The sequence below is a fragment of the Aaosphaeria arxii genome (genome assembly GCF_010015735.1).
Source record: "Aaosphaeria arxii CBS 175.79 unplaced genomic scaffold BU24scaffold_6, whole genome shotgun sequence".
NCBI lineage: Eukaryota > Fungi > Ascomycota > Dothideomycetes > Pleosporales > Aaosphaeria > Aaosphaeria arxii.
Genome location: NW_022983479.1, coordinates 2,325,973 through 2,349,474, shown reverse-complemented (window position 1 = coordinate 2,349,474; position 23,502 = coordinate 2,325,973). Strand labels below are relative to the sequence as shown.

General features: G+C 48.1%; 10 protein-coding genes across 10 annotated transcripts; 7 read left to right on the top strand and 3 right to left on the bottom strand.

Annotated features, from left to right (window-relative positions):
- Positions 1-274: 274 nt before the first annotated feature.
- BU24DRAFT_464629 (uncharacterized protein) lies at positions 275-1,289 on the top strand (the record flags this gene model as incomplete). Its single annotated transcript, XM_033532222.1, has 2 exons — positions 275-812; positions 880-1,289. The coding sequence occupies 2 exons, from the start codon at positions 275-277 to the stop codon at positions 1,287-1,289; spliced, it is 948 nt and encodes a 315-aa protein (XP_033382242.1).
- An 838-nt stretch (positions 1,290-2,127) lies between these two features.
- On the top strand, positions 2,128-4,116 carry BU24DRAFT_494283 (uncharacterized protein). The gene is made up of 4 exons (XM_033534033.1): positions 2,128-2,387; positions 2,443-3,093; positions 3,141-3,878; positions 3,941-4,116. The coding sequence occupies exons 1-4, from the start codon at positions 2,180-2,182 to the stop codon at positions 3,958-3,960; spliced, it is 1,617 nt and encodes a 538-aa protein (XP_033382241.1). The 5' UTR covers positions 2,128-2,179; the 3' UTR covers positions 3,961-4,116.
- A 1,287-nt stretch (positions 4,117-5,403) lies between these two features.
- BU24DRAFT_249370 (uncharacterized protein) lies at positions 5,404-6,816 on the bottom strand. The gene has a single exon (XM_033522364.1). The coding sequence runs from the start codon at positions 6,573-6,575 to the stop codon at positions 5,607-5,609; it is 969 nt and encodes a 322-aa protein (XP_033382240.1). The 5' UTR covers positions 6,576-6,816; the 3' UTR covers positions 5,404-5,606.
- A 3,817-nt stretch (positions 6,817-10,633) lies between these two features.
- BU24DRAFT_464626 (uncharacterized protein) lies at positions 10,634-11,406 on the top strand (the record flags this gene model as incomplete). The annotated part of the gene is made up of 5 exons (XM_033532221.1): positions 10,634-10,706; positions 10,757-10,899; positions 10,957-11,095; positions 11,183-11,246; positions 11,298-11,406. The coding sequence occupies 5 exons, from the start codon at positions 10,634-10,636 to the stop codon at positions 11,404-11,406; spliced, it is 528 nt and encodes a 175-aa protein (XP_033382239.1).
- Positions 11,407-11,924: 518 nt separating this feature from the next.
- Positions 11,925-13,944, top strand: BU24DRAFT_464625 (MFS general substrate transporter; the record flags this gene model as incomplete). The annotated part of the gene is made up of 6 exons (XM_033532220.1): positions 11,925-12,098; positions 12,153-12,572; positions 12,625-12,996; positions 13,047-13,232; positions 13,279-13,396; positions 13,454-13,944. The coding sequence occupies 6 exons, from the start codon at positions 11,925-11,927 to the stop codon at positions 13,942-13,944; spliced, it is 1,761 nt and encodes a 586-aa protein (XP_033382238.1).
- Positions 13,945-14,875: 931 nt separating this feature from the next.
- On the top strand, positions 14,876-16,179 carry BU24DRAFT_350870 (uncharacterized protein; the record flags this gene model as incomplete). Its single annotated transcript, XM_033523660.1, has 3 exons — positions 14,876-15,284; positions 15,370-16,082; positions 16,135-16,179. 3 exons carry the CDS (start codon positions 14,876-14,878, stop codon positions 16,177-16,179), a joined length of 1,167 nt encoding a protein of 388 aa, XP_033382237.1.
- Positions 16,180-16,556: 377 nt separating this feature from the next.
- On the bottom strand, positions 16,557-18,200 carry BU24DRAFT_442793 (aldehyde dehydrogenase; the record flags this gene model as incomplete). The annotated part of the gene is made up of 2 exons (XM_033530549.1): positions 17,727-18,200; positions 16,557-17,672 (listed from the first exon to the last, which is right to left on the bottom strand). The coding sequence occupies exons 1-2, from the start codon at positions 18,075-18,077 to the stop codon at positions 16,557-16,559; spliced, it is 1,467 nt and encodes a 488-aa protein (XP_033382236.1). The 5' UTR covers positions 18,078-18,200.
- Positions 18,201-19,078: 878 nt separating this feature from the next.
- Positions 19,079-20,045, top strand: BU24DRAFT_373583 (NAD(P)-binding protein; the record flags this gene model as incomplete). The annotated part of the gene is made up of 2 exons (XM_033524532.1): positions 19,079-19,545; positions 19,605-20,045. The coding sequence occupies 2 exons, from the start codon at positions 19,079-19,081 to the stop codon at positions 20,026-20,028; spliced, it is 891 nt and encodes a 296-aa protein (XP_033382235.1). The 3' UTR covers positions 20,029-20,045.
- A 45-nt stretch (positions 20,046-20,090) lies between these two features.
- BU24DRAFT_483727 (NAD(P)-binding protein) lies at positions 20,091-21,132 on the bottom strand. The gene is made up of 3 exons (XM_033533291.1): positions 21,034-21,132; positions 20,631-20,979; positions 20,091-20,578 (listed from the first exon to the last, which is right to left on the bottom strand). The coding sequence occupies exons 1-3, from the start codon at positions 21,098-21,100 to the stop codon at positions 20,152-20,154; spliced, it is 843 nt and encodes a 280-aa protein (XP_033382234.1). The 5' UTR covers positions 21,101-21,132; the 3' UTR covers positions 20,091-20,151.
- Positions 21,133-21,563: 431 nt separating this feature from the next.
- On the top strand, positions 21,564-23,387 carry BU24DRAFT_452696 (acetyl-CoA synthetase-like protein; the record flags this gene model as incomplete). The annotated part of the gene is made up of 4 exons (XM_033531204.1): positions 21,564-21,879; positions 21,935-22,694; positions 22,744-22,981; positions 23,034-23,387. The coding sequence occupies 4 exons, from the start codon at positions 21,564-21,566 to the stop codon at positions 23,385-23,387; spliced, it is 1,668 nt and encodes a 555-aa protein (XP_033382233.1).
- Positions 23,388-23,502: the final 115 nt, after the last annotated feature.

The following is a 23,502-nucleotide window of genomic DNA, read 5'->3' as shown; positions in this document are numbered from 1 at the left end:
CACAGAAATCTGGTTCAGATGTGGTACACTAGTCCCAATCTGGGAATTATTCCATTCACTCATATTGAGGAGAGTACCTACTTAGGCAACAAACTTAGCTTCCGTTTCTTTCCCCACACTACACTCTCACACAAAACCCAACTCCAGACCATACCGCCAGCCCAGCCAACAGCCGCAAATCCACTGTGAGACACGCGCTCATAACTGCCCCATTCAAGCAAACACCTCAATTCAGAGTACAATTACAATGGCCAAACCAAAAAGAAGGACTAAAATGGATGCCAGCTCTCTTGTTCTCGCTGCCGAGGGCGACGTGATATTGGTCGTGGGTGAGAAACGACTTCACATACATGCGGACTCCCTCTTCCTTAAGAGGCATTCGACGGTCTTTACAGCTCTATTTGGCCCAAACTTTCGCGAAGGTCAAGATTTGAATACCTCATCTCCAAAAGAGATCACTCTGCTGGACGATGACCCGTATGCCATGACGGCGGTCTGTGCAACAATGTACCACGATTTCGATCACATTCCGCGAAGCCCAACAATAGACCAGGTTCTCAGCATAATCAGACTCGCGGATAAATACGATTGTCTCGATGTCCTTACCCTACCGTCCCAGGTCTATGGCTGGCTCAAATCCGATCATTTGACTCTTGACAAAGACCTAGTAAATACTCTCGCCGTGTCGTATTTGGTCAGAGATCAGGAAGCGTTTAAAAATGCGTCGGAAGCCTTAGTCTCGAACTACAATGGATCATTTGCAGATCTAGCTGATGATATAATTTGTGATGTTCTGCCTTGGAAAATATTCTGTAAGTAGACCTCCAAATGATTACCTTCGTATCTTTTTAAAGATGTGCTAACTGGTAATGAACGTAGGCAGATTGGAGGAGCTTCGGACCCGTATACGAATACTCGCAACCAGTATCGCTTTACCGGTCAAACCCCAGGGGCCCTATTCATACACACTCCATTCCGGATGCTCTCAACTCACTGAAGAGATTACACAAGATTTCACTGACGGTCTGTTAAATGTGGTGCGCAAGAGAGGAGAGGAGAGGAATCGCGAGCGCTCGTATACGACACTTCCGCATCCGCCAGCAACTCCGCCGTCAGCAATTGGGCCTTTGCTTGAGAAATTACAGAGACTAGCGAAAACCTGTAATGAATGCAAGAAAGCTGTGGAAGCTTCCCAGCTAGACACATTTTGCCTCAGTTTAGCAGGCAACAATCTCAGACAGGTTGCTATGTTACCCGAATGGTATTGGGGTTTGGATTTGACCGATTGAAGAGCATGGAGAATGATAGTCTGTACAGTCTACATACCGGTGGACCAAACCATAGATACGATCGCATCTGGCCAACAGAAATCCGTGGAACGGAGGGATGGGAGAGGATCAGGGCATATCAAAGCCTCAAATGAAACAATTTCTGAAGTTCACGAGAGTAAGGGGACGGGTCAACGAATAGGCAGGGAAAGTACGGGAACAGGGCGGAAATGCGGAGCGACACGGTATTGGGTGCGGCAGTCTGCTGCTTAGGCTCTCATTTGTATACAGAAAAAGAAAGTATCTAAAAAATGAGAGTAAAACTTCCCTCCAATAGAGTTAAGAAAAACACAGTAATATCTTTAGTAGATGTATGTTTGGTTTATGTTAAACACCTATTACTCTCCCGCAGAAGCTAGGAATTTACTGCTATGCTCTTGGCCAATTGTTCCCCCTTCCCTGCAGCACTCTCATATCGAGTAGATGATTGGTGTCCAACACTGTTGGATCTATGTCTACCAATTTTCCTTGGCAGCTGACAACAAGAACAAATCCTATACAAAAGCACTTCTGTAAAAGTCCTTTATCATACCACTTTAAAAGATTATACCCTACCTCTAAGTTTTCTAACCTTATTAACCCTTTCCTAAGTGTTTTGTAAGACTTGCTCTTATCGTTGGTTACTGAGGAAAGATTGGTGGACACTGATCCCCAAGTGATGAACACCGATCATCTACCTATCATCTACCCTCTCATCAGCCTCATCAGCCTCTTCAGCATCATGGGTAAGCGAGAGTTGCGGGGCAGTGCAGTGCATACCCCAAGCACATTAAAGTCAACATTGCCCGACTCTGTTCTTCGCACCGACATACAGCAAGCTTTTTTATGTCCCGTCTGATTTGAAATTAGACATGGCGGCTGGGTCCCAATCACTGTTCATATTGTGTGACGGGACAGGGCAAGACGGCATCCAGAAACACAAAAGTACCCATGTCACACGGTTCAAAGAGTGTCTGAAGAAGCAGAGGAGAAGTGGTCAAAGACAGAACCCCCGCTATATTGAAGGGATTGGTACGAACGGTTGGGGCAAGGGTAGTGTTGATCGCCTCACAGGTGGAAGTATGACAGAGCAAAGAACCCTGTTGACCGTTGCGACCGCTGATTCGTTCTCCAGGCATCCATGAGAGTATTCTGAGAGCATATGATGATCTTTGTACAAAATATAGACCGGGCGATGAAATACACTTGGTTGGATTCTCTAGAGGTGCCATGGTCGTCAGGAGTCTGGCTTGTTTCATCTGCGAATTCGGGATTCTGCGCATTCCCAATTCATCGATCCAGCTCCAAGCATATGAATATTGGCTCAATCGGAAGCACACAAAACTGAATGATTTGGCCGCCATATTGGATTACGACCTGTTCCGAGATGTTCCAATCGAAACATGCGCGGTATGGGACACGGTATCGTCCTTGCGGTTCACCTCGAGCTTGCAGTTCGTAGAAGAGCGTGTACCCAGGAACCTTCGGTGCGGATTCCAAGCGCTTGCGCTTCATGAGTGCCGAACGGAGTTCATGCCTGTACTTTGGAATGCTTCGACGAGCACACGCACGATCATCAAGCAGACATGGTTTATGGGTGATCACTCCGACATTGGAGGCGGCCACTCCGATGACTCGGGGCTTGCAAATTTCTCTCTGTTATGGATGCTTTCTCAATTTGGCGAAACCACGAACGTAGAATTCGATGAGCAAGTGGTCTTGAAACTCATGACGCCGGGTTTCTATTACAAGGACTCTTTCTCTGTGGATTCGTGCTATACCGAGGGTAAGTAATTCGCCCAGCCGACGAACATACATCTCAATAACATCTAGGAGCACTACATGGAGATGATTCCCACAAACCGCTCTGGCAGAAGCCTAAGGCACGCATGGAACTATTCAACTCGGAGAAAAGGGTTCTGTTGTGGCAGAACAGACCCCAGCGTCCTAGGAATCGTGCGCAAATCCCGGCAAGAATAGAGGCCAATACTATATCGGCGTTCACTGAATATAACGTTCCCTTAGCTACGGTTGGAGAGTCCATCAACACAGCAACAGCGAGTGCCAAGGCCAACACGACAATTCATTTCACAGCAGCATTGATGATCCAGAAATTGTCTTACAAACCCGGCTTGCTTGAGAACATGGAGTTGAGGGCCGTGGAGAAACCTGGAGCCGGTTGTTGCCGCGCGTGGATAGATCCCGAACTTCGGCGTCCTTTTGGCATATGGGAAGATCGTAGCACAAAATGGGAAGATTGGATGTTCCGTCAATGGATCAAACGGGAGGAAAAGTGCTATGGCCCCGAAGAGAGCGACCTTGGGTTGTCGCTGCTCAGCTTGATGCCACCCAAAGAGCAGGACCTGTTTCTAAGCACCCAGTCTCCAATCCGGAGCACGCTCTCAGGTACATTTGACGCTCTCTATCGCATGCGCATCGCCCCATACCAGAAGGAAGAAGCAGAAATCAAAAGATTCACGGCAACTCTATACCGTTTTCGGAACTCCAACAACACGAGGTCAACGCGTGGGCAGGTTCGTCAAACATCTAGTTGCGATGGCCTGGACACTGGTAGGAAACCTTCGGTCGATTCGAACGTTTACGATGCAGATGCTACTGACGATTGGAGAAAGCACTCGATTTCTTCGCGTAATCTTTCCACGTCCAGCGGTGTTACTCATGAGCTGCAGCCATCCAGATTTGAAGGACAGCCGCCAATCCCGAGAAGAACCAAACGAAGCCTCGGTCTCTACACTCGTGATCCTCTTCCGTCACGTGTCCGGAACAGGTATACCATGTACAGTCGTCAAGCTGCAAATAATTCCTTCAATCATACCCCTAAATATGCCTCTAAATATTCATCTTCAGAAGAAGAATCAGAGGTAGGCACCAACATGCATGATCAAAGTAGAACGAGATACCGCTATCGCGGAGATTACTGAAAAGTGGATCCTGGGGTGCACGTGTGCTGTAGTTGCTGAGGTTGTCGGGATCGACGCAGTAGGGAAAGCGGAGGATGACTTGAAGATGTCCCTTGTTGCAGTCTATGGTTGGAAACTTAGGGGTTTCACTTCAACGTATTTCTGCTCTCTGTCATTACCCAGCTACGAGGAAAGTATTCTGAATTTTCTCGTACAGTCTGTGTTACTCAGATTCTTTCTATATACGATATTTCCGATGAGCAGCCAATTGATCGGCCTTCTTATCGATTTGCTTAATTTACCCATGCTTTGGAGTTCCATCCTTTCGTTATCCGGGCTTCCAGTGAAGTCTTTGTATTCAGGTTGGCATTTTCGCAGACGATAAACGAATCACTACTTTAACACCGAAGTGGAACATGTTGAATCTAGTTGAAAGAAGCATTTAGGCATTGATGTTTCTTTCCTTTTCAGAAAAGAGCATGCTCAAGATCGGAAGGACTGGCTCCACTTAAGATCTGTTACTTGACAACAGTGTTGATGGAGGATGCTATCAAGAATAACCTTAAAAAGCGAGCACACCTAGCAGACCAATGCTAATTTGATAGGTAGTCCATGTGGTGGTGAGTTTGTAAATACATTGCTTATCGTGGGGCTCTTTTAAATGCGCGTTGGCATGTGTTGCACTCGGGACAATCTCGTATGGATGGAGAACCGTTTCTGTCAATACATTGGCGCAGTCACGGCTCTTGTTTTAGCTTGTGGAGTGCCATAGTCTCCAGTACTAGGAATGTGCTAGTATCGATGTTGAGGATTACCAGAACGCTGCGCCCGATGACCTCACTTCATGTAACCTTCAAGCGGCCAGATTCACTCTGTGGTGTATGGTATCCCGATCTTCATTCCGTGGCGGATCTCAGAAGTCACATGTATTCGCAGCGTGCTTCGTTACGGCTAAGAATGTACGCCGGGTAGAGTGAGGGAAACGAAGTAGGGTGCATTTCCCTCGACCACGTCGGTGCCATGGCATAACCTGCCGGAAACCCATCAATGGGATATCTCAGAAGCTACTCAATCCAGCGCGACTGCTCAACCTGGTAGCAGAGCTGCCAGATGTCTTGCGCGAACATGGACGCTAAGTCCAGAGGGTCCTTGTTTGACTGATCGCAAGGGTCATGTTCCCTCCTGCCCGAAGGATTGTTGGCTATGAGTTCGACGACAAATAGCAGCACACAACATTGGGCTAACGTCGGTTTGTCACAGCCCGAGTATGCTCACATAGCCGAGTCGAACCTGACGCAGCCTACACTTCTCTTGTTGTAAATTATAGCTTGTGTTTCAAGCAACCAGACATCTTGGTCTGATCGGCGAGCCAGGAATATCACATGCCTCCTCTTGTCACATTTGGCGCGCTGGAAGTAACGTTCAGAGTGGGTTGAGTTGTAATTACTGGATCGCTTTTGTGCGGTCTCCGTATCGTGTATCTAGATCTCGAAGGAACGGATACGGAATGGTTGAGTTCGAGGAACGTAGATCCCGAAGGAACGGATACGCAAGGGTTGAGTTCGAGTAACGTATCGGAGATGGAACAATCCCGGGTCGGGGACTGCATGATGAAGAGTAGTTGATTTAGGACGTAGAACTCGAGTTTCAGTTTGATACTGTAGACAACGGTCTTATAAGTCGTCTGGATGTCGAAATTGTTGGTAAATTCGGTAACGAGGAGAGTACCATCCATTGCGATGACAAGGAGGTTGACAATGATCAAGTGCTGAATAATCTTCTTCTCCCGTGGTCCTTTAAATTTCAGGATGGGTTCCAGAGTCCGTTTTGCGCCCCAGATATAGAGGCTAGCAATTATCCACTCCTGAACACAGAAGCCCGTGAGCTGAACCTTTTCGTAAACGTTGAAGACGTGGACAACGGAGTCGATGGGACGTATATTGATGGCGAGGTATAGTCCTGAAACCGGGAGATGTAGGACGACGAAGTTGAAGGCAATCATGCCCAGCACCCAACGAATAGTTTTGGGATCGCAAACCAGATGCAGTCGCGAATAGAGGACGACAGCCTGGCCCGTCACCATCATCCACCAACCTAGAACAACAAAAACACACATGAGTACGTTCGGCGCCAGCCGGAAGTTGCGCAACAGGACGGCGGTTGCGTGGATGGGAATGCCAATGCATGCGACGAGCATGCTCCAGAAATACAGCCCTTTGCGGGTCCTGAAACGGTGAAATATAGAGAATAAAGTCTCTATCGAGCTGTAGATGGATATGCCGAAGAAGGCGGCGATTGTCATCGACTTCGCCAGCGGGAGGTCCACGGGTCCCGTCTCGCCGGCCATGATGATGTTCAGCACGAGCGCAAGCAATCGGGGGGTAACAACTCAGTGAGCAAACCGAGAAGCAAAAGTGATCAAATTTGAGCAGATGGCTTCAACTTGAACATGATGCCCAGAGAAGCGTGTGGATCAAGTTCTGCTTAGCTCGGACGGATGTGTTTCCCCGCTGCGAATAATTACGCTATTGTACCAAGTTGCGGATCATGGCCCGCTAATCAGCTGGCAAGACTATCATTCAGCTTCCTCGTATGTCGTACGCGGGAGCGCGTAGGCCTTTTTAGGGGCGTACGGTAGTTCTTTCAAGTAAGATCCCGCTGGTTGCGGCGATTCATCGAACCCAACGAAAAGGGGAGAGGGTTCGAGACCTCCAGGCTTTGGGTGGGCACGGATGGGAGTTGAGAGGGACAGACTGTCTTAGTGCGTGCGCCACCCACCACACATGGAATTGTACCTCTAAGAACTCGCATGTGTATAATTATGCGGTCATGGCATTCCTTGGGCAAATGCGCCATCAAGCCACATTTGTTGGGCCACCAAGTCAAATAGCGTGCAACCTGGGGAACGCTGGAAGGTATCCCGACACTCTCATCTTTTGCACGCACTCAATACGCGCATCGACATGTTACATAGCGCTCGATACCACAGTCCTGTCCGTAAGATATCTTCACCTCCTCGCAATCACCATTGGAATCAGATCATAAGTGGCCTGATTACTTCTGAGATTGTAGGTAGTATTCCATCACCCTCCAACCTACGGATAATTCTTGATCGGTCGTTGCGCCAGCCACTTTGGTCTAGTTTTGGGCTCTCGCTTCACAGATGAATAACATGTGATCTGGGCAAATTAGCTGCTAAATAAAAGAGAGAGAAAGGGATTTCTTCTTCTTGTGATTGGTTCATATCATTGAAAATGCCTTTCGAATTGCGAAGGACAATCTATGGGAATTATATTCCAGATATGAGGTGACTTTCTACACTGACTTCCACACAGCGTTGCGCAGTGCTGGTACGGCTACTATCAGACACCAACGGCGATCGTCATTCTATGTTGCACAGAATCGTTACACGGACTCGAGAGGAGATGTGCTTCCAAGAAGTGACTTACCAGTTCAGATGAAATTGACAGCACCAACGATAGCAGACCAAGGAATGGGCACAAGCCTGCGAATATCGGAGAGTATGAAGACACCACCGAAGGCGATGGCAACAAAGACTGCGCTGTAGTACCGTGGCTGATTAGGGCGTTGAAAGCGGTTGAAACACCTAGTATGGTTGATCCAGCGGTCATCACCTACACTGATGCCCATATCTTAGCAGGTGAATCACCCATACGCAGGGTAGGACAAGAGACACTTTTAACTTTGCCTACAGACAAGCGCATTCTTCATGTGCTTCAGGTTGGTAGAGGGGGGATTCTTCTTGTCCATCGTCGAAGTTGTCTTTGTACCTGTGAGAGTCCTGAAGGGTCTAAGATGGAATTGAAAGATAAATAGAACCAAGAGTGTGAAGACGATCTTGTAAGATGAGATGCGGTCTTGTATGAAGTCCCAAAGGTCTCAAATCAGTAAACTGTGATAGCAATAAACGCCGCCATCATAGGGGAATACGCTATAGCGCACGGTGAGGGGAGATACCTGCTGTAAGAATGATTACATTGCCGCGTAAAGATGCCTTTATAGTAGGGAGCACCGCAGGCACGACCCGCAATCGACGGAATGGTAGGATTGGTGTACTTGTAACTTTACCTAGTTGTGATTCACGTCTACCTAGGTACCTAGTTCTTATATACACACACATATGTATAGCCTTGCGAACTTATTGAGAGGTTGGAAAGTTCGCTATAGATCTTAATACAATTCCGGTCTAGCCCAGATCGCCCGAGTACCCATTGATGTGAAATCGGGATCTCCTATAGCCCTTTCCACAATTAACTGATTATAAAAAACCACTTGGATAAGTTAATTAGCTACAACGTTTGATGTACACCCCTTTTTAGTTGTTGTTGTTGGCCTGATAGCGGTAACTCGACCCGGGATTTAGATTTTGGAAGCTATGCAATTCGACGCTGGGTAGTTGCTCATCGATTATTAACCCAAAGAGGGAATGTTGAGGCACGTTTTCGGCCTCAGGTAGCGGACAGGACCTTACTTGGTTCTTCTCGGCAAATAAATAGCAAGTCCCAGCTTACAAGATACAGGCTAGGATCTTCTATCTCGATTACGCTAAGTCAATCGGTAGGGAGAAGGCCCGTGGCTACCTACTGCGGGATCATGATGTGCGATGTTGTAGGGATGCCTTCTTCCTAGCACCAGACTTTTTGGTTTTGTCTTTGGGTGGCCAACCGGTTCGCAGAGGCTTTTGAGGAAGAACCGAAAGCAGAGCAGGCAGTGAGGAGCCTTCTCCTGCTGCGCGTTCTGCATTTTTGTATATCTTGCATGCAGAAGTCGGTGTACAACCGATTGCAGTTGATATTTCTGGAAAGGTGAGGCCTAATATCTTTCTCAAGGCACAAATGGCTCCTTTTTCAGAAGCAGTAAGGTCTCTGGCACCCTTCGTGCGTCCAGGGTGTGATTGATAATGGGACATTGTTGGAGGAGCCATTGCTGGAGGAACTATTGCCGGATGGGTCATCGTTTAATAGCAGTGAATAGATGGGCAGTTGGTAGATTGCTGGTGGTAGATTCTCGTGCCTGTATGAGGGGCGGGTTTGTTTATAATTGCAGGAGGGGTCGAGCGAGCGCGAAAATCACACGTCATTTGATCTTCATCTGTTGAAACCATTAAGCATAGACCATTAAGCATAGACAAACTACGCTTGGCACATGAAACCGTGAACACATTCTCTGATGCGTCGAACCAGCTATCACTGATAAAGTATTCCGCCGCTATGGAAATAACAAACCTGTAGTACATTTCACTTCCTGCATGTATAGTTACTCCAGTTTTGAATGGTCGATCATTGATGAAAACGTTAGCTAGTTCTTCAGTCTCGTGTAGTAATCAATTAAGATCTTGCTTGCGGTATTTGTGGTCTATAAATCCCATGTCCAGTTTTCCATGCCAGCATTTGGTTTAGTTATGAATTCGGTCGTGCGAATTTAGTTCGTAGTGGAAGGCTCGTGGCTCCCATATACGGGCAATGCACGACCTCCAGCTACTACATAATTGATCGAGTTCTGCTCGCTAGTACTTAAGCACCTTTGATACCTATGATGGCATTTCGCAATTGAAGACACATGAACTCTTTTCGGGACGTTTCATGGGAATAAGTGAGTGTGGATTAAGTAGAGAATGGATGGTTTACAGCTCTGTAGTGTGAATCATACATAATTCACTCTCTTTTATCGGCCTATATAAACCCCAATAATTGTAAACACTTCCATGAGAACCACGACCCGGACTTTAGGCTCGATCGACCAGGTGGCCCACAGGGTAGCTTGGTCGGTTGGGAATCCTGGGCTAGGCCGTGGTTTCTCTGTTCGTAGGCTGTAGGCTGTTGTGTAGGCTGTTGAGTAGACCCAGATTCGAGTCTGCTCTTCAGAAATTTCTTTTCTGCATTTTTTTTGCGACTGTGTAAAAGATGGGATGGTTTTAGCGTCGTCTGATCTTCTGGGAAGAATATGGATGAATGGGTACGCAGATGGATGGGTACGCAGATGGATGGATGACCTAAGAACTAAAAGGATTGTTCTGTATTGGACTATGTCTGCCGATTGACTCTACCGAGTGACTCTACGCAGCTCTTTGGAAAGTACCATCATGCATCCATATTTGTAGGCTGTCTTATTACATAAGAAATCTGAGTTTTGGCTGAACATGATTGTTTTGGACCCCTTGGTCCCTTCGCCAATACCAATCATTCACTGATCAGCTCTGTTCAACCCCGCAATGCGCAATGCGTCACCGCGGAGCGGCTCACAATTTCCGTATATCCCGTCTTAGTATAAGATGAATGAGAATGAACTTCCAGGATAAATATTGCCCACTTAGATTTCTTAAAGAGGGTTCTGTTATCCATTGGTGTTATGCATAATTCGTTGCGCTTATCAGAATCTTTCATTATGGTTCACCAGAAGATAGATCATCAGTTTTCCGATTCTCGATTCGAGTGGGATTCAAAAGAGAACCTTCAACGTGAGTGCTCTATGAACTTTACCAATATTCATAGTTACTAACGGAAGAAGCATGCATCAAGCTTTCGTTCTTCTTCAAGAAGCTACCCAACGTTGACGATGACCATTTCCAAATGCATTACAACCACGTCCATGCGGACCTTACTGTAGCCTCAAAACAGTTTGATGTTGTCAAGATACAGAGATATGTTCAGGTAAGAATCATCTCTCTAGTGACCTTGTTCACCACGAGATCCCCGCTTATAATGCAGACATATCAAACACCCGAGATGAAAGAAAAGATCAAGAGTCTTGGAATGGAGGTATTAGACTACGATGCATGTTCTCAAATCTGGGTCAAAGATTGGGATGCATGGGAGAGGTTTAGTACAAGCCCAGAATATGCTGCTGGTAAGTTATGATTTGATCTGGACACTGAAAAGACACGCGCCTCTCCTGAGACGGAACCCAACCAACAAAACCTAACGAGAACTGCAGCTTTGCTACCTGATGCTGACCACTTCATGGATTACAAGACAAGTGGAATTAAATGTTTTGCTGGGTAAGTTACCAAGAAAAGAGATTCGCGGGAGATGCTGAAGTACAGCGACAGACACGATATGATTGCATTTGGGAAAGCAATCCCGGATTGCGATGTGAAAGACGGGATTACGCGGGGTAACAAGAGCCTGGCTCGTGATTCAGGAAACTTCTCAACTTGATAGCAACTATCAAGTCATGTATACAGAATTGATCGGATATTGTTGCCGAGAGGGCTGGATTGTGTGCTTCAAAATGGAAGGTGTCCAATCACAAGATCCGATACTTGATAAGGACGACTATGTCAAACGTCTTGATTTACTGGTTTGAGATTGTGGCGTTGACTGATAGTTGTATGGTCTAGTTCCCGGATGTTGAATTTCCTAGTGATCTACATATCACTAGGCGCGATGAATCAGTGCACTTTCACCCGCAGTTCGGCACCCGGCAGACGTACCCCGGACCCCACAATCCGGGGATAAGCTTCGTGCAAGCCAACAAAAACGCTATCTAAATCTAGAATCTGGGGTAGGCATTTGTTTGTAGAGTGCTTTGAGACTAGTTGCGGATGGTCGATTCGTGTAGTGATGGTCAAAGGAATAGAGGAAAACTTTGCCCGGTGCATGCACGTACGTGTCACTATATACTTGATCAAGCTCCCATTTGCTTCGAACATCTCATCACTGCCTATTCCGCGATAATGGCCGTCAAAGAGGTAATCCAAGACGGCACAATGCGCTCCGATTCTATCGAGAAGCAAGACATCGAGCGCATTGAGCGCGTGCCTGATTCCTCCCCTGACGCAACTGAAGTGCTCGAGAATGCAGAGGGTGAGACTGCGAAAGTCACAATGAAAACCTGGAGTGTGATATTTGTCAGTATATATATCTGCCGGGTGTTTTTACTCCCCTCTGACAGATTTTGAAAGGTCTTGTCCGCTACATTTGGTTTATCATTTTGGCCAGTCCCAACCACAGCGGCTCTCCAAACCAAACTTTCCATAGCGTTCAACGACCCCGTCAGTGCATTTTGGTACATACCGGCTTATACCTCAAGCAACGCAATTGGGTTTCTCATCGCTGGCGCGAACTCCGATCTCTTTGGGCGCCGGCTATTTCTGCTGTTTGGAAATGCATGCTGTTGTGTAGGATTCATCGTTACCGCCACATCCAACAATGCAACGCAGTTCACTGCCGGATTAGCCATAACTGGGTTTGGTGGAGGATTCTGCCAAATGGCAATGTGTTCGATCCCAGAGCTGCTTCCCAACAAGTATCGTCATATTGGCATCTGCCTGAGTGACGGTTTTGTCTTTGTTATTGTTATCATTGGACCTATTGTTGGAAGAGTAAGTTAATCTCCACATCCCATGTCTGAACGGCGAGAGTAATTTCAACTAGTATGCCATTGACAGTGGCGGTCATAAATTCATCTATTGGGGTGGATTCATCGCCCAATTCTTTTCTCTCGCAGCTATCTTCGCCTTTTACAAGCCGCCGAAGCATCCTAAGGGAGTCCCGTGGAAGGAGGCTATCAGGGGGCTCGACTATGTAGGATCGGCTCTGATTATACCAGGCATCTGCTTAGCATTGGTTGGAATTATCAACACGACCTACAAACGAAGCTCCGATGTCACTGTCGTTGCGCCTATGGTAGTAGGATTTGTTCTCATTGCCGCTTTCGGAGTCTGGGAGACTGTTTCCAACGTCCCTTATAAGCTTTGTCCGCCTCATCTTTTCAGAGTCAATAAGGGCAGATCGTTCACGGCACCGGTAAGCTGAACTTCTTTTCGCTATTAATGGAAGACGGCTAACGTGTTTAGTTCATCGTGGCCTTCATCGTAACGATGTTCTATTATTCAGTCAATATCATTTGGCCAACGATGGTCAACGTCTTCTACTTGACGCCAACTACCCCTAGAAAGATGGAACTTCTCTTGACATTACCGCCGAATGTTGGGCTCGTCTTTGGTGCTATCTTGTTGAGTTTGTTCGGCCATGTGATAAAGGTAAGAGGACTTAACCTATCAATTCCTTCACAGCTAACAGTCAAAGCACTGGTACTGGACTCTTGCCGGCGCTTGGTTTGGTATGACACTATTCGGGGCACTCATGGCATTAGTGACGCCTTTCAACCAAACCCTCATGATCGTTTTCTGCTGCATCAATGCGAGTAAGTACTGTCAATACGAACCCAATATAAATGTCACCACATGCTGACTTGTACAAGCCTTCTTTGGCTGGGCGCAATACGAGTCTGTCGCTTTCACGCAGTTGGGAGTACCACAACAAGACCTTGGATTCTCGGGAGGACTCGCAGGCATGGCTCGATACGCTGGCGGTTCGCTCGCACAGGCGATCTACATGACCATCCTGGCGAACACGCAAACATCCCGCGCTGCACAAACAGTACCTCAAGCTGCAGTAGAAGCAGGAATGACGCAGGAAAACGCACAGGCTCTCCTCGCAGCATTCCCCCTCGGCGCACAGGCGATAGCGAAGGTTCCCGGCATCACTCAGGAGGCATTGGCGGCGACTTCTTTGGCATTCCAGTGGAGCTATGCGCATGGGTTGAAGGTGGTGGCGCTGAGCTCGCTTTCCTTTGGTATACTTGGTTTGATCTGCTGCTTCCTCTGCGAGGATCTTACGCCGAAGATGACTTCTAAGATTGAAGTCTTCCTGGAGAACGACGTATACGCGGAGAAGAATGAGTTCCACTAGGGTGGTTTGTATATCAAATGAACTTTGTAAAAGTGGAAGTTTAATAAATATAATTAACAATTTAAAGTATTCAATTTTGGGCTCACATGTAGAATTAGAATCAACTTATCAAACTCGTATACTTTGACGCAACATATTTCAACAATCCGGCTTAAGGGCTCTTAATCACAGATACAGACGGCTTTCCATTCAGTAACTAGAGGCAATCTCAACTCTCACCACTACGACCATTCACATCTCGGCACGAAGCAACCAATGAGAAGCATCGCTGCTTTCCCGCATCCCACACCTATGGCAAACTCGCAAACATACACCCTCACCCCCCAAAATCATTTCCTTCATTCCCTATACCCGAAAATGCACAATTTCATGCGCCACGCATACCGTCTCCACACTGTTGCAGGTCAACACGCCACCGCCTGAATCATTCGTCTTGCGGGGTACCCCCGACACGAGTCGCGTCCTGGGCGGGGAAACGTCAGGCTAACATTTACCACGCGCACCCAACAGCCTTCGAACCCCAGTGTTTCGCACCGCATTAGCGCGTGACGGAGTGCGGCACGAGTCTTTGGTCTATTTTCTTGGTGGGTTAGTGTTTTCGGAATGGGTGTCGGAACGTTAGGCGTATTGAAGGGGGTGGTTTGATTACAGTGGGCACGGCTATGAGAGGTTCTGATGGGAGGGCGTATGGAGAAGGTTATGCTTTGATGGCGGGGTTAACAGTGGGAATATGGGAATTTAATCATTCCTACTCTTGGATTTGAAAATAGTACGGTACACGCAGGTAAATCAATACTCTCTATCCTCTATCCCTTGTGCTTGTTTATTTTGATAGCTTTGACGCAAAGTCGAATTGTCCTTTCACTCCTTCCGAGAGCCTTCCAACTCTTCCTTCTATCATCCCAGCGTGAGGCTGTAACTCCAAATAACAATGTCGAAATCCGCGTTAGTCTTCGGCGCCTCAGGCGTAACAGGCTGGTCCTTCGTAAACGAGCTCCTCAACGACTACCCCAAGCAAGGTCTCTGGGGAAAAGTGCACGGATTAACCAACCGCCCCTTGTCGCAAGAGCAATCACAGTGGCCCAATGATCCCCGGCTGAACATTGTGTCCGGAATCGACCTTCTCAAGAGAAGCCAAGAGGATCTCGAACACGAATTGAAGACGAAGGTCGACGGGATAGAAGACGTCACGCATGTGTACTATCTCGCGTACAAAGCCGGTACAGACGTGCAGAAGGAGCTCGAAGAGGCGGTTGCGATGTTCAAACGGAGTACGATTGCGCTCGATCGATTGAGTTCGAAGTTGGAGTTTGTGGTCTTGCAGACGGGGGCGAAGATGTGTATGTTTTTCCTCCTCCAAATCCATCATCCCATGACTACAGATACTGGTAGACCGTATGGGAAAGTAGCTAACAAGAGAGATAGATGGGTGTCACCTCCTAGAAAACCACCCAACAGACTACCTGCACGTCCCGCACAAAGAGTCCCAGCCCCGGCTCAAACAGCCGTACCACGACATGCTCTTCTACCACCCGCAAATGGACTGGCTGACCGAGTACGCGAGGGATAAGAAGTGGAGCTGGTGTGACACGCGGCCGGACATCATCATCGGGTTCGTCCCGAATCAGAATTTCTACTCCCTCGGTGGCGTGGTGGGGATCTACCTCAGTCTGTGGAAGGCGGTCGAGGGCGAAGGCGCGGAGTGTCCGTTCCCTGGTACGGAGAAGTCGTGGGTGGCGCAGAGTAACGATAGTAGTAGCGATATGATCGCCCGTCAGACGATACATTTGTCGTTGAGCGAGAAGACTGAGAAGGGTGGTGGGTACAATGTCGCTGATGAGAAGACGCCGAGTGATTGGAAGGCGAAGTGGCCGATTCTGTGCGATTACTTCGGTCTAAAGGGGACTGGACCTACAAGCAACCCGCCGGAGATCAGAAAGTATATCAAGGATCATTTTGCGGAATGGCAGAAGTTGGAGAAGGAATATGGGTTGCAGACTGGCCATGCTGATAGCGACAAGACTTTCCCCGGGTTCGAATATTTCTTAATGACGCAGTTCGATTTCGATAGGCAGTATGATATGACGAAGATGTATGGTACTGGATTTACGGAGGAGAGAGACACGCGAACAGCCTGGGTAAGTTTCACGAGCTTATAGAGCTGTTCAACATACTAATTTTGTCTTGTAGGGCGGAGTGTTTGATCGAATGAGGAAGGCCAAGATCATCCCATGAAGAGTTAAGGTTTGAATGAAGACCTAAGTCAAAGTTGAAATCCAAACATGAAGGCAAGGACCGAGTCGATGACGTTTCAGCAAATGTACATAGGATGCGTAAGTCCAGAAACGATTACAGCATAGTTTTAAGAAACAAAAATTTTACATCTCACGCGAAGTGTTGTGCGTTTGATATTTTCAGAGGTATAGCACATATAAACACTTTCCTACCCTACATAATCGCGAACAGACGTCACTTTCATTACTCGCAAGTCATGTGTCTTGATATTCTGAGTGGACACGGAAGCAACAGTGATCGTGAGAAAGCGGAGTGAATGAGAGGTGTATCATTGACATTTTCGTACTACAGTTACAGCTGAACTGAAAAACAAGCGCTTAATAATTCATGTTCACCATAATTGTCTTTGGCTCCGTGAATGCCCTCAAAGCGTGAATGCCACACTCTCGTCCTAGTCCACTCTCCTTGGAGCCACCAAATGGGCTGACCATAAACATCAAACTGACACAGTTCACACCCACCATACCAGACTCGAAATCTGAAGCAACCCTCAGAGCCTTGTTGATATCCTGTGTGAAGACACCAGCCATGAGGCCGAAGTTGGTGTCGTTAGACAGCTTCATGATCTCCTCTTCTGTCTTGAAGGACTTGACAACCGAGACTGGGCCAAAGATCTCTTCGCAGTGGATTTCTGACTCGGGATCAACGTCGGTGAAGACCGTTGGCTCAATGTAGTAACCCTTGTCGCCGATTCGCTGCCCACCAACAAGCAATTTGCCTTGTCCCTGCTGGCCACGCTCGATGAAACCAGAGACACGCTTGAATTGGGCCTCATCTACAAGAGGACCAATGTTGGTGCCCTCCGAATCGGGATCGCCGACCTCCTTTGCCTTTGCCTGCATAGCCTCCTTATATTTCTCAATGAACTTGTCGTAGATGCCCTCCTGAACGTATACGCGAGAAGCGGCAAAGCAGACCTGTCCGGTATTGGCTGTGATCGCATTGGCCGTCCACGTGACGGCGTTCTCCAGATTGCAGTCGTCGAAGACTACCGCAGGAGACTTTCCACCAAGTTCCAAGGTCACGCGCTTGAGGTTGGACTTGGCCGCCATCTCCTGGATTTTCTTTCCAGTCGCAATGCTACCCGTGAACGAGACTTTGCGGATGCGCATGTGGCTAGCGAGGAGAGCACCTGTGCTTCCGTCACCGGGCAAGATCTGGAAAACACCTGGTGGGAAGCCGGCCTCTTTGATCAAGGTACCGAGAGCGAGGGAGGAGAAAGGCGTCTTTTCTGAAGGCTTCAAGATGAAGACGTTTCCGGTCGCGAGCGCAGGAGCTGCCTTGAGGCCAATCGTTCCGACGGGGCCGTTCCAGGGAACAACGCCAGCTGTGACACCGAGAGGCTCATTGCGCACGATCTTGAGAAAACCATCGTCTTGTGGCCAGGACTCGCCGCCAAACTTGTCAATCCATCCAGCGTTGTATCGGAAAGCCTATTCGTGAACATTAGCTGCCAATACCTAATACTCGCGACGTGACGAGCTTACCTCTGCGCAAAGGCCGACTTCGAAGGCACCAAACGCCTTGAAAGGTGCACCGAGCGAAATTCTGGTCAATTCTGCGATCGCCTCGGCGTTCTTCTCCACGAGATCGGCAAATTTGTTCATGATGTTGCGCCTCTCGGTAGGAGAGGTCTTCTTCCAGCCAGCAAATGCCTTCTCGGCGGCAGCCACAGCCTCGTCGACATCCTGCTCGCCAGCGAGCGCGACATCGTTGGCAATCAATTCGCCATTTTTGGGGTTGTGGAGAGTGAGCTTCTTCGCAGACTTGGATTCCACGTATTCGTTGTTGATGAAGATCTGCTTGGGCAGGTTCTTCGCTGACCAGGGGAAAGACATTATGTGTGAAGCTCTGGGGGGGTATATTTGACAATTGAACAAGGGAGGATGATGTCCAGTGTGAAATACTTTCGAGACTAATTCACAATCTAGAGCGGTGTGAACACAAAACGAGAAGGTGTGAAAGATAAGAGGGGCGAGGAGAGGGGTCTATCTCGTATTGTAGCTAATATTTACGAAGGCACAGCACGCACTGTGCCGCTAGTAAGACCGTTAACTCCGCGTCTGGACCTCCGCGGTAATCTCAATTAGACAACTATTGTGTGTTAACTTCTTCCGCAATTCCAGCCCGTCCTGTGGTGAGAAATTGGACGGGGCAATGACAGGCTGACGGAGCGACAAGCTGGAGTAACACATACTTCGCGGTTTGTTTTCCGCGTTCACTACTTAGTAGCCGACCAACTGACGTCGTGCGGGGTGGGAGACCCCTGTTGCTTGATTCATGAGCTTTCACATCCCCGCATTGCACGACGTCGTGCACACTTTTGCTGTAGAGTTTGTGTGTCTTGTAATGAATGTTACTCTGGGTTTCCTTACGCATGGGATCCGCTCCTGGACTGTGGATACGATCCTGCTGCAGGGACAGGTGTATGTCTATGCATAATCTTCTCATTGACTTTGTTGTGGCGATGTGCTCTGAAGGCAAAACGGATCTTGACATTGACGCTGTTCAGTCAATTGATTTTTCAAATTGAGTTCAAAGATCGTCTGTGGCAGGCTATCGCAAATGGAAAGCTTTCGTGGTCCCGGAAGAAGCGTCCCTTAGAGACTGTGGTTCTCCCGCGTGCGGAGAAGCCCACCATTGATTCTCCGTATAACCTTTGGCTTGTCCTCACGTGTAGACGGCAAGACTGAGAGCTTAATAGTGTTTGATCGCTTGTAAACAAGCTAAAAAATACTCGCACGTCAATTACGAACCTAGGTTTCAATTTGTTTCAGCAAAGATTGTATTCAACACAGTCGTGACACTGCACAGAGAAGAAGCGAAGAAACAAGCCACGATGACTCGAAAAGCAGCCTTCATCACGGGCGGAGCCTCCGGCATGGGCCTCGCAGTCGCGGAAGCTCTCTCCGCCCGCGACGAATGGGACCTCCACATCGTCGACCTGAACGCCTCAGCAGGTCTCAAAGCTGTATCTACCCTCAAGAACGCACACTTCCACCAAACAGATGTCACGTCCTACGAATCTCTGACAGCAGCGTTCGAGGCCGCGTTCAAAGCGTCCGGACGCCTGGACTTCGTGTACGCGAACGCGGGGATCGTCGAGAGGGATAATTTCTACGAGAAGCATGACTTGTCGAAGCCGCCGCCGGAGCCGAATCAGTTAAGCGTCGATATCAATTACAAGTCTGTCGTGAACACGACTTGGCTTGCGTTGCATTATTTCAGGAAGAGTGAGAAGACCGACTACAAGCCGCTCCTAATTATGACAGCAAGTTGTGGTGGACTTTATCCCTCTGAATTCTGGTAAGTCAATAATGGCATTCTTCGTTGTTGATGGGCCAGAGGCTAATCACACGAAAAAGTCCAATGTACTCGGGATCAAAAGCTGCCGTGATCCATTTCAACCGTGCCATCTCTTTCGCGTTCAGACAGGAGGGGATCCGAACGTATGCGACGGCACCTGGAACCATTCGAACGAATCTAATGAACTCTGATGAATGGAAATCGTTCCCTGAGCAGTTCTTCACTCCCATGAAAACGCTCGTGAGGGGAGTGTTGCTTTTGGTGGATGGAGGCGATCTCGAAGACTCGAACGGGAGAAAGGTGGCAGAAGAGGATGCCTATGGTCTAACGGTAGAGGTAAATGGCGATAATATCTATTTTAGAGACCAGGCGGCGTTCAGTGATAAGAACATGGAGGATATGATGAAGTTTACGAGTATGAAGAACCAACTCGCCAGGATCGAGAAGACGAAATCAGAGCAGAATGAAGTCAATGGAGCATAGAATTTGTATGATTGGGTACCAGTTTTACATCACGAACTTGAAAGATCTAATATTTTTAATGACTGATATTTGCTCATGATAAATGGAAATAAACACCTTATACGAACAGTTGGGACGAATAGTCTACAATTTGGATTGCCTTCCCTGAGCAAACCTCACTCCGCCATCAACGGCAATATCCTCTCCATTAACATACGCCGCTGCAGGGCTAGCCAGATAAACCATTACGCCCGCAATGTCCTCCGCCTCACCAAGTCTTTTCCTCGGGTTTCCCTCTTCTAGCTCCTTTTGGCCACCAAGAAGTTCAATTAAACCGTTAGCCAATTTCGAGGGAAAGAAGCCGGGCGCAACTGTGTTTGTAGTGATGTTGCGAGGACCCAGTTCCACGGCAAGTTGGCGTGACATGTGATGTGCTGCAGCTTTGGAAACACTGTACATAATGGTTCCATGTTCGCCAACGTGTGGGACTGTTGTGCCAGCCGTTGAGCTAACAATGATGATGCGCGAGGGATCTTGTCGTGTGCCGGCCTTCTCAAGCATAGGCGTGAAGCTGCACGAGTTAGTACTTAATCCAAATTTAACATTTCAGGTAGGAAACTCACAGTCTAGCTAAATTGAAAACACCTCGAACGTTCAAATCAAGCACCTTCTGTGATGAAGAATCTGGCGTAGGTTCAAAAGGACCACCCCAGGTCGCGCCGGCATTGCAAACCAAAATGTCCAATTTGTCGTCTGTCTCTTGAATTTTCTTGACAAGGCGTGCGATATCGTCCGTATCGGCAACATTTGCAGCGATTCCAATTGCCTGGCCCTTGACATTGAGTTTGTTTAGTTTCTCAACGGCCTGGTCTATGCCTTGGGGTCCTGCGTTCTTTCGTGCTGAAATAAAAACCTTCTTCGCACCCGCGAGAAGGAATGCAGTCGCGGTGTGAAGACCCAATCCTCGCGATCCTGTTTTGTGTTAATTGTGACTCTCGTTATGCAGTTTGATAGTCTCGCCCATACCTCCAGTAACAAGTGCTACCTTGCCATCGAGGCGAAACATGCGATCGAAATTCTTGATATCTGACATTTTGAAAGAAAATTACAGTTAACGCTTCGTAGGTTCAACAATTCGTAGAAAGTAGAAGGAATAAAAAAAATAATGGCCGCCGAGCTCCTCATACCCGCAGCGGGGATAGTATTGAGAGATTGGGATATTAGCGTTAGTTGGCAGATAGCTCGGGCTACCATTACCCTCGGATCTGGGGTAGCCAGTCGTCCCAGTCTGTGCTCACGCCTCCCCATCGGCTGTACAATTCACTCCCCCGAGCTTAACACAGCTCCAGCTTTGGGGAGCTCTGGCTACTCATGTTTGCATATAACCGTGACTGGGCGGGGAACACGAGATGGATGGTCCGAATTATCTCAACGGCCACTGGATAGTTGGCTGCCCTTTTTCAATTGAACTCTTATCTATATTGTCAGAACCACACCCTATTGTCTCACAGTTCCTACCTCTTTGATTTTCTGTTCTGTCTTCGTTTCTTTGAATCATGCCTTTCTCTTCCCCATTTCCAACCATTGATATCCCAAAGTGCAATTTACTCGAGTATCTGTTTCCGAAGGGTCATGAACCCACGGATACACCAATATGGATTGATGCGAAAGACACAAACCATAATCTCACCCCAAGGGCCTTATTACAATGGTCGAAGCGCTTAGCATTGGGCCTCGACAGGCTAGGTAGCAGACCTGGTGAGGTGGTGATGATTTATACTCCAAATCACATCTTCGTACCCGTCGCATATCTTGGAATTGTGGGATCGAAGAGAGTCTTCAGTGGAGCGAATCCCGCATACACATTATCTGGTATGTCTGATCGGGGGCTGTTATTGCATTTTAACATAATTAACACTTTGCGCAGAAATGGTCCACCAAGTCTCAAACACACAAGCGCAATACATCCTCGCACACCCTTCCCTCGCAAAAACCGCCGTGCAAGCAGCGCGAAAAGCTGGTCTCCCTGATGGCCGCGTCTTCCTCTTCTCAGACGTTCCCAACACCTCAATTGAAGGATGTCGAGATTGGCGAGAATTCCTCCCTACCCCTTCAGAAGCCGATGCATACAACTTCCCCCATCTCTCCGCAAAGGAAGCCACCGAAACAACCGCAACAGTCAACTATTCCTCCGGCACCACCGGACTGCCAAAAGGCGTCGAGGTCAGCCATCACAACCTCGTAGCCAATCTGGAGCAAACAATCTACATGCGATACCTGCACAAACCATGGAACGCGAACTCGCGACCCCGGGAGGTCTGGATAGGCTTCCTGCCTCTCTACCACGCCTATGGCCAACTCTACACAATCGCAATGGCACAGAAACTCCAAGTCCCAGTGTATATCATGAAGCAGTTCCAGTACGAAGAGTTCCTGCGCGTGATCCAGAACCAGAAAGTCACACATCTGCAAGTGGCGCCACCGATCATGGTTATGCTGAGCAAGAGACCGGAGACCGCGAACTATGATCTCAGTAGTGTTACGGACATCCTTTGTGGTGCAGCGCCTTTGTCGAAAGAACTGCAGAATGAGATATCGAAGAAGCTGGGCTGCGAGATTTTGCAGGGTTGGGGGATGACGGAAGTTACCTGTGGAGCCATACATGTTCCAGGCGGCACTATCGATGAGTAAGTACCTTGAAGTTGTGATAATGTTCCATTCGCTGATAAAGACTAGCTCGGGAAGCGTAGGACAGCTTGATCCTAACTGCGAATGCATGTTGCTTGACGACGACGGCAAGGAGGTTGCGGCCGGCCAACCAGGAGAGCTCTACATTCGTGGACCACAGATCTGCCTAGGCTACTGGCGCAATCCACACGCGACCAAAGAGTCACTGAGTCCGGATGGCTGGCTGAAGACAGGCGACGTCGCCGTTGTCAAAGATGGGTGGTTCTGGATTGTGGATCGCAAGAAGGTGTGTAGAGGCATTCAATCCCGACTAGCAACGTACTGACCTAAAATCTTAGGAACTCATCAAAGTCAACGCTCTCCAAGTCGCCCCCGCGGAGCTCGAAGCGGTTTTACTCGAATTTGATCCCATTGCCGACGCTGCAGCAGTGGGGATAACGCTCGACGGGCAGGAATGGCCACGAGCGTATGTGCATCTCAAAGACGAGTTTAAAGGAAAGACCACTGAAGAGGATATCCACGCACATATGAAGGATAAGGTGGCGAAGCATAAACAATTAGTCGGAGGCATTTCATTCGTTGATGAGATTCCGAAACTGCAAAGCGGGAAGATCATGAGAAAGGTGGTTAAGGAGTGGTCTAAGAGGGATGCAGCAGCTATGCAAGGTCAAAAGCCCAAGGCGAAGTTGTAATTAGACAATGTTGATGTTCGATCAGAATCGTCTATGTATAATTTGCGAAATCTACAAATCTCTGGAACCCAAATGATCACGTGCCATTTGGCCATGGAATTGATTTCGTATTTGC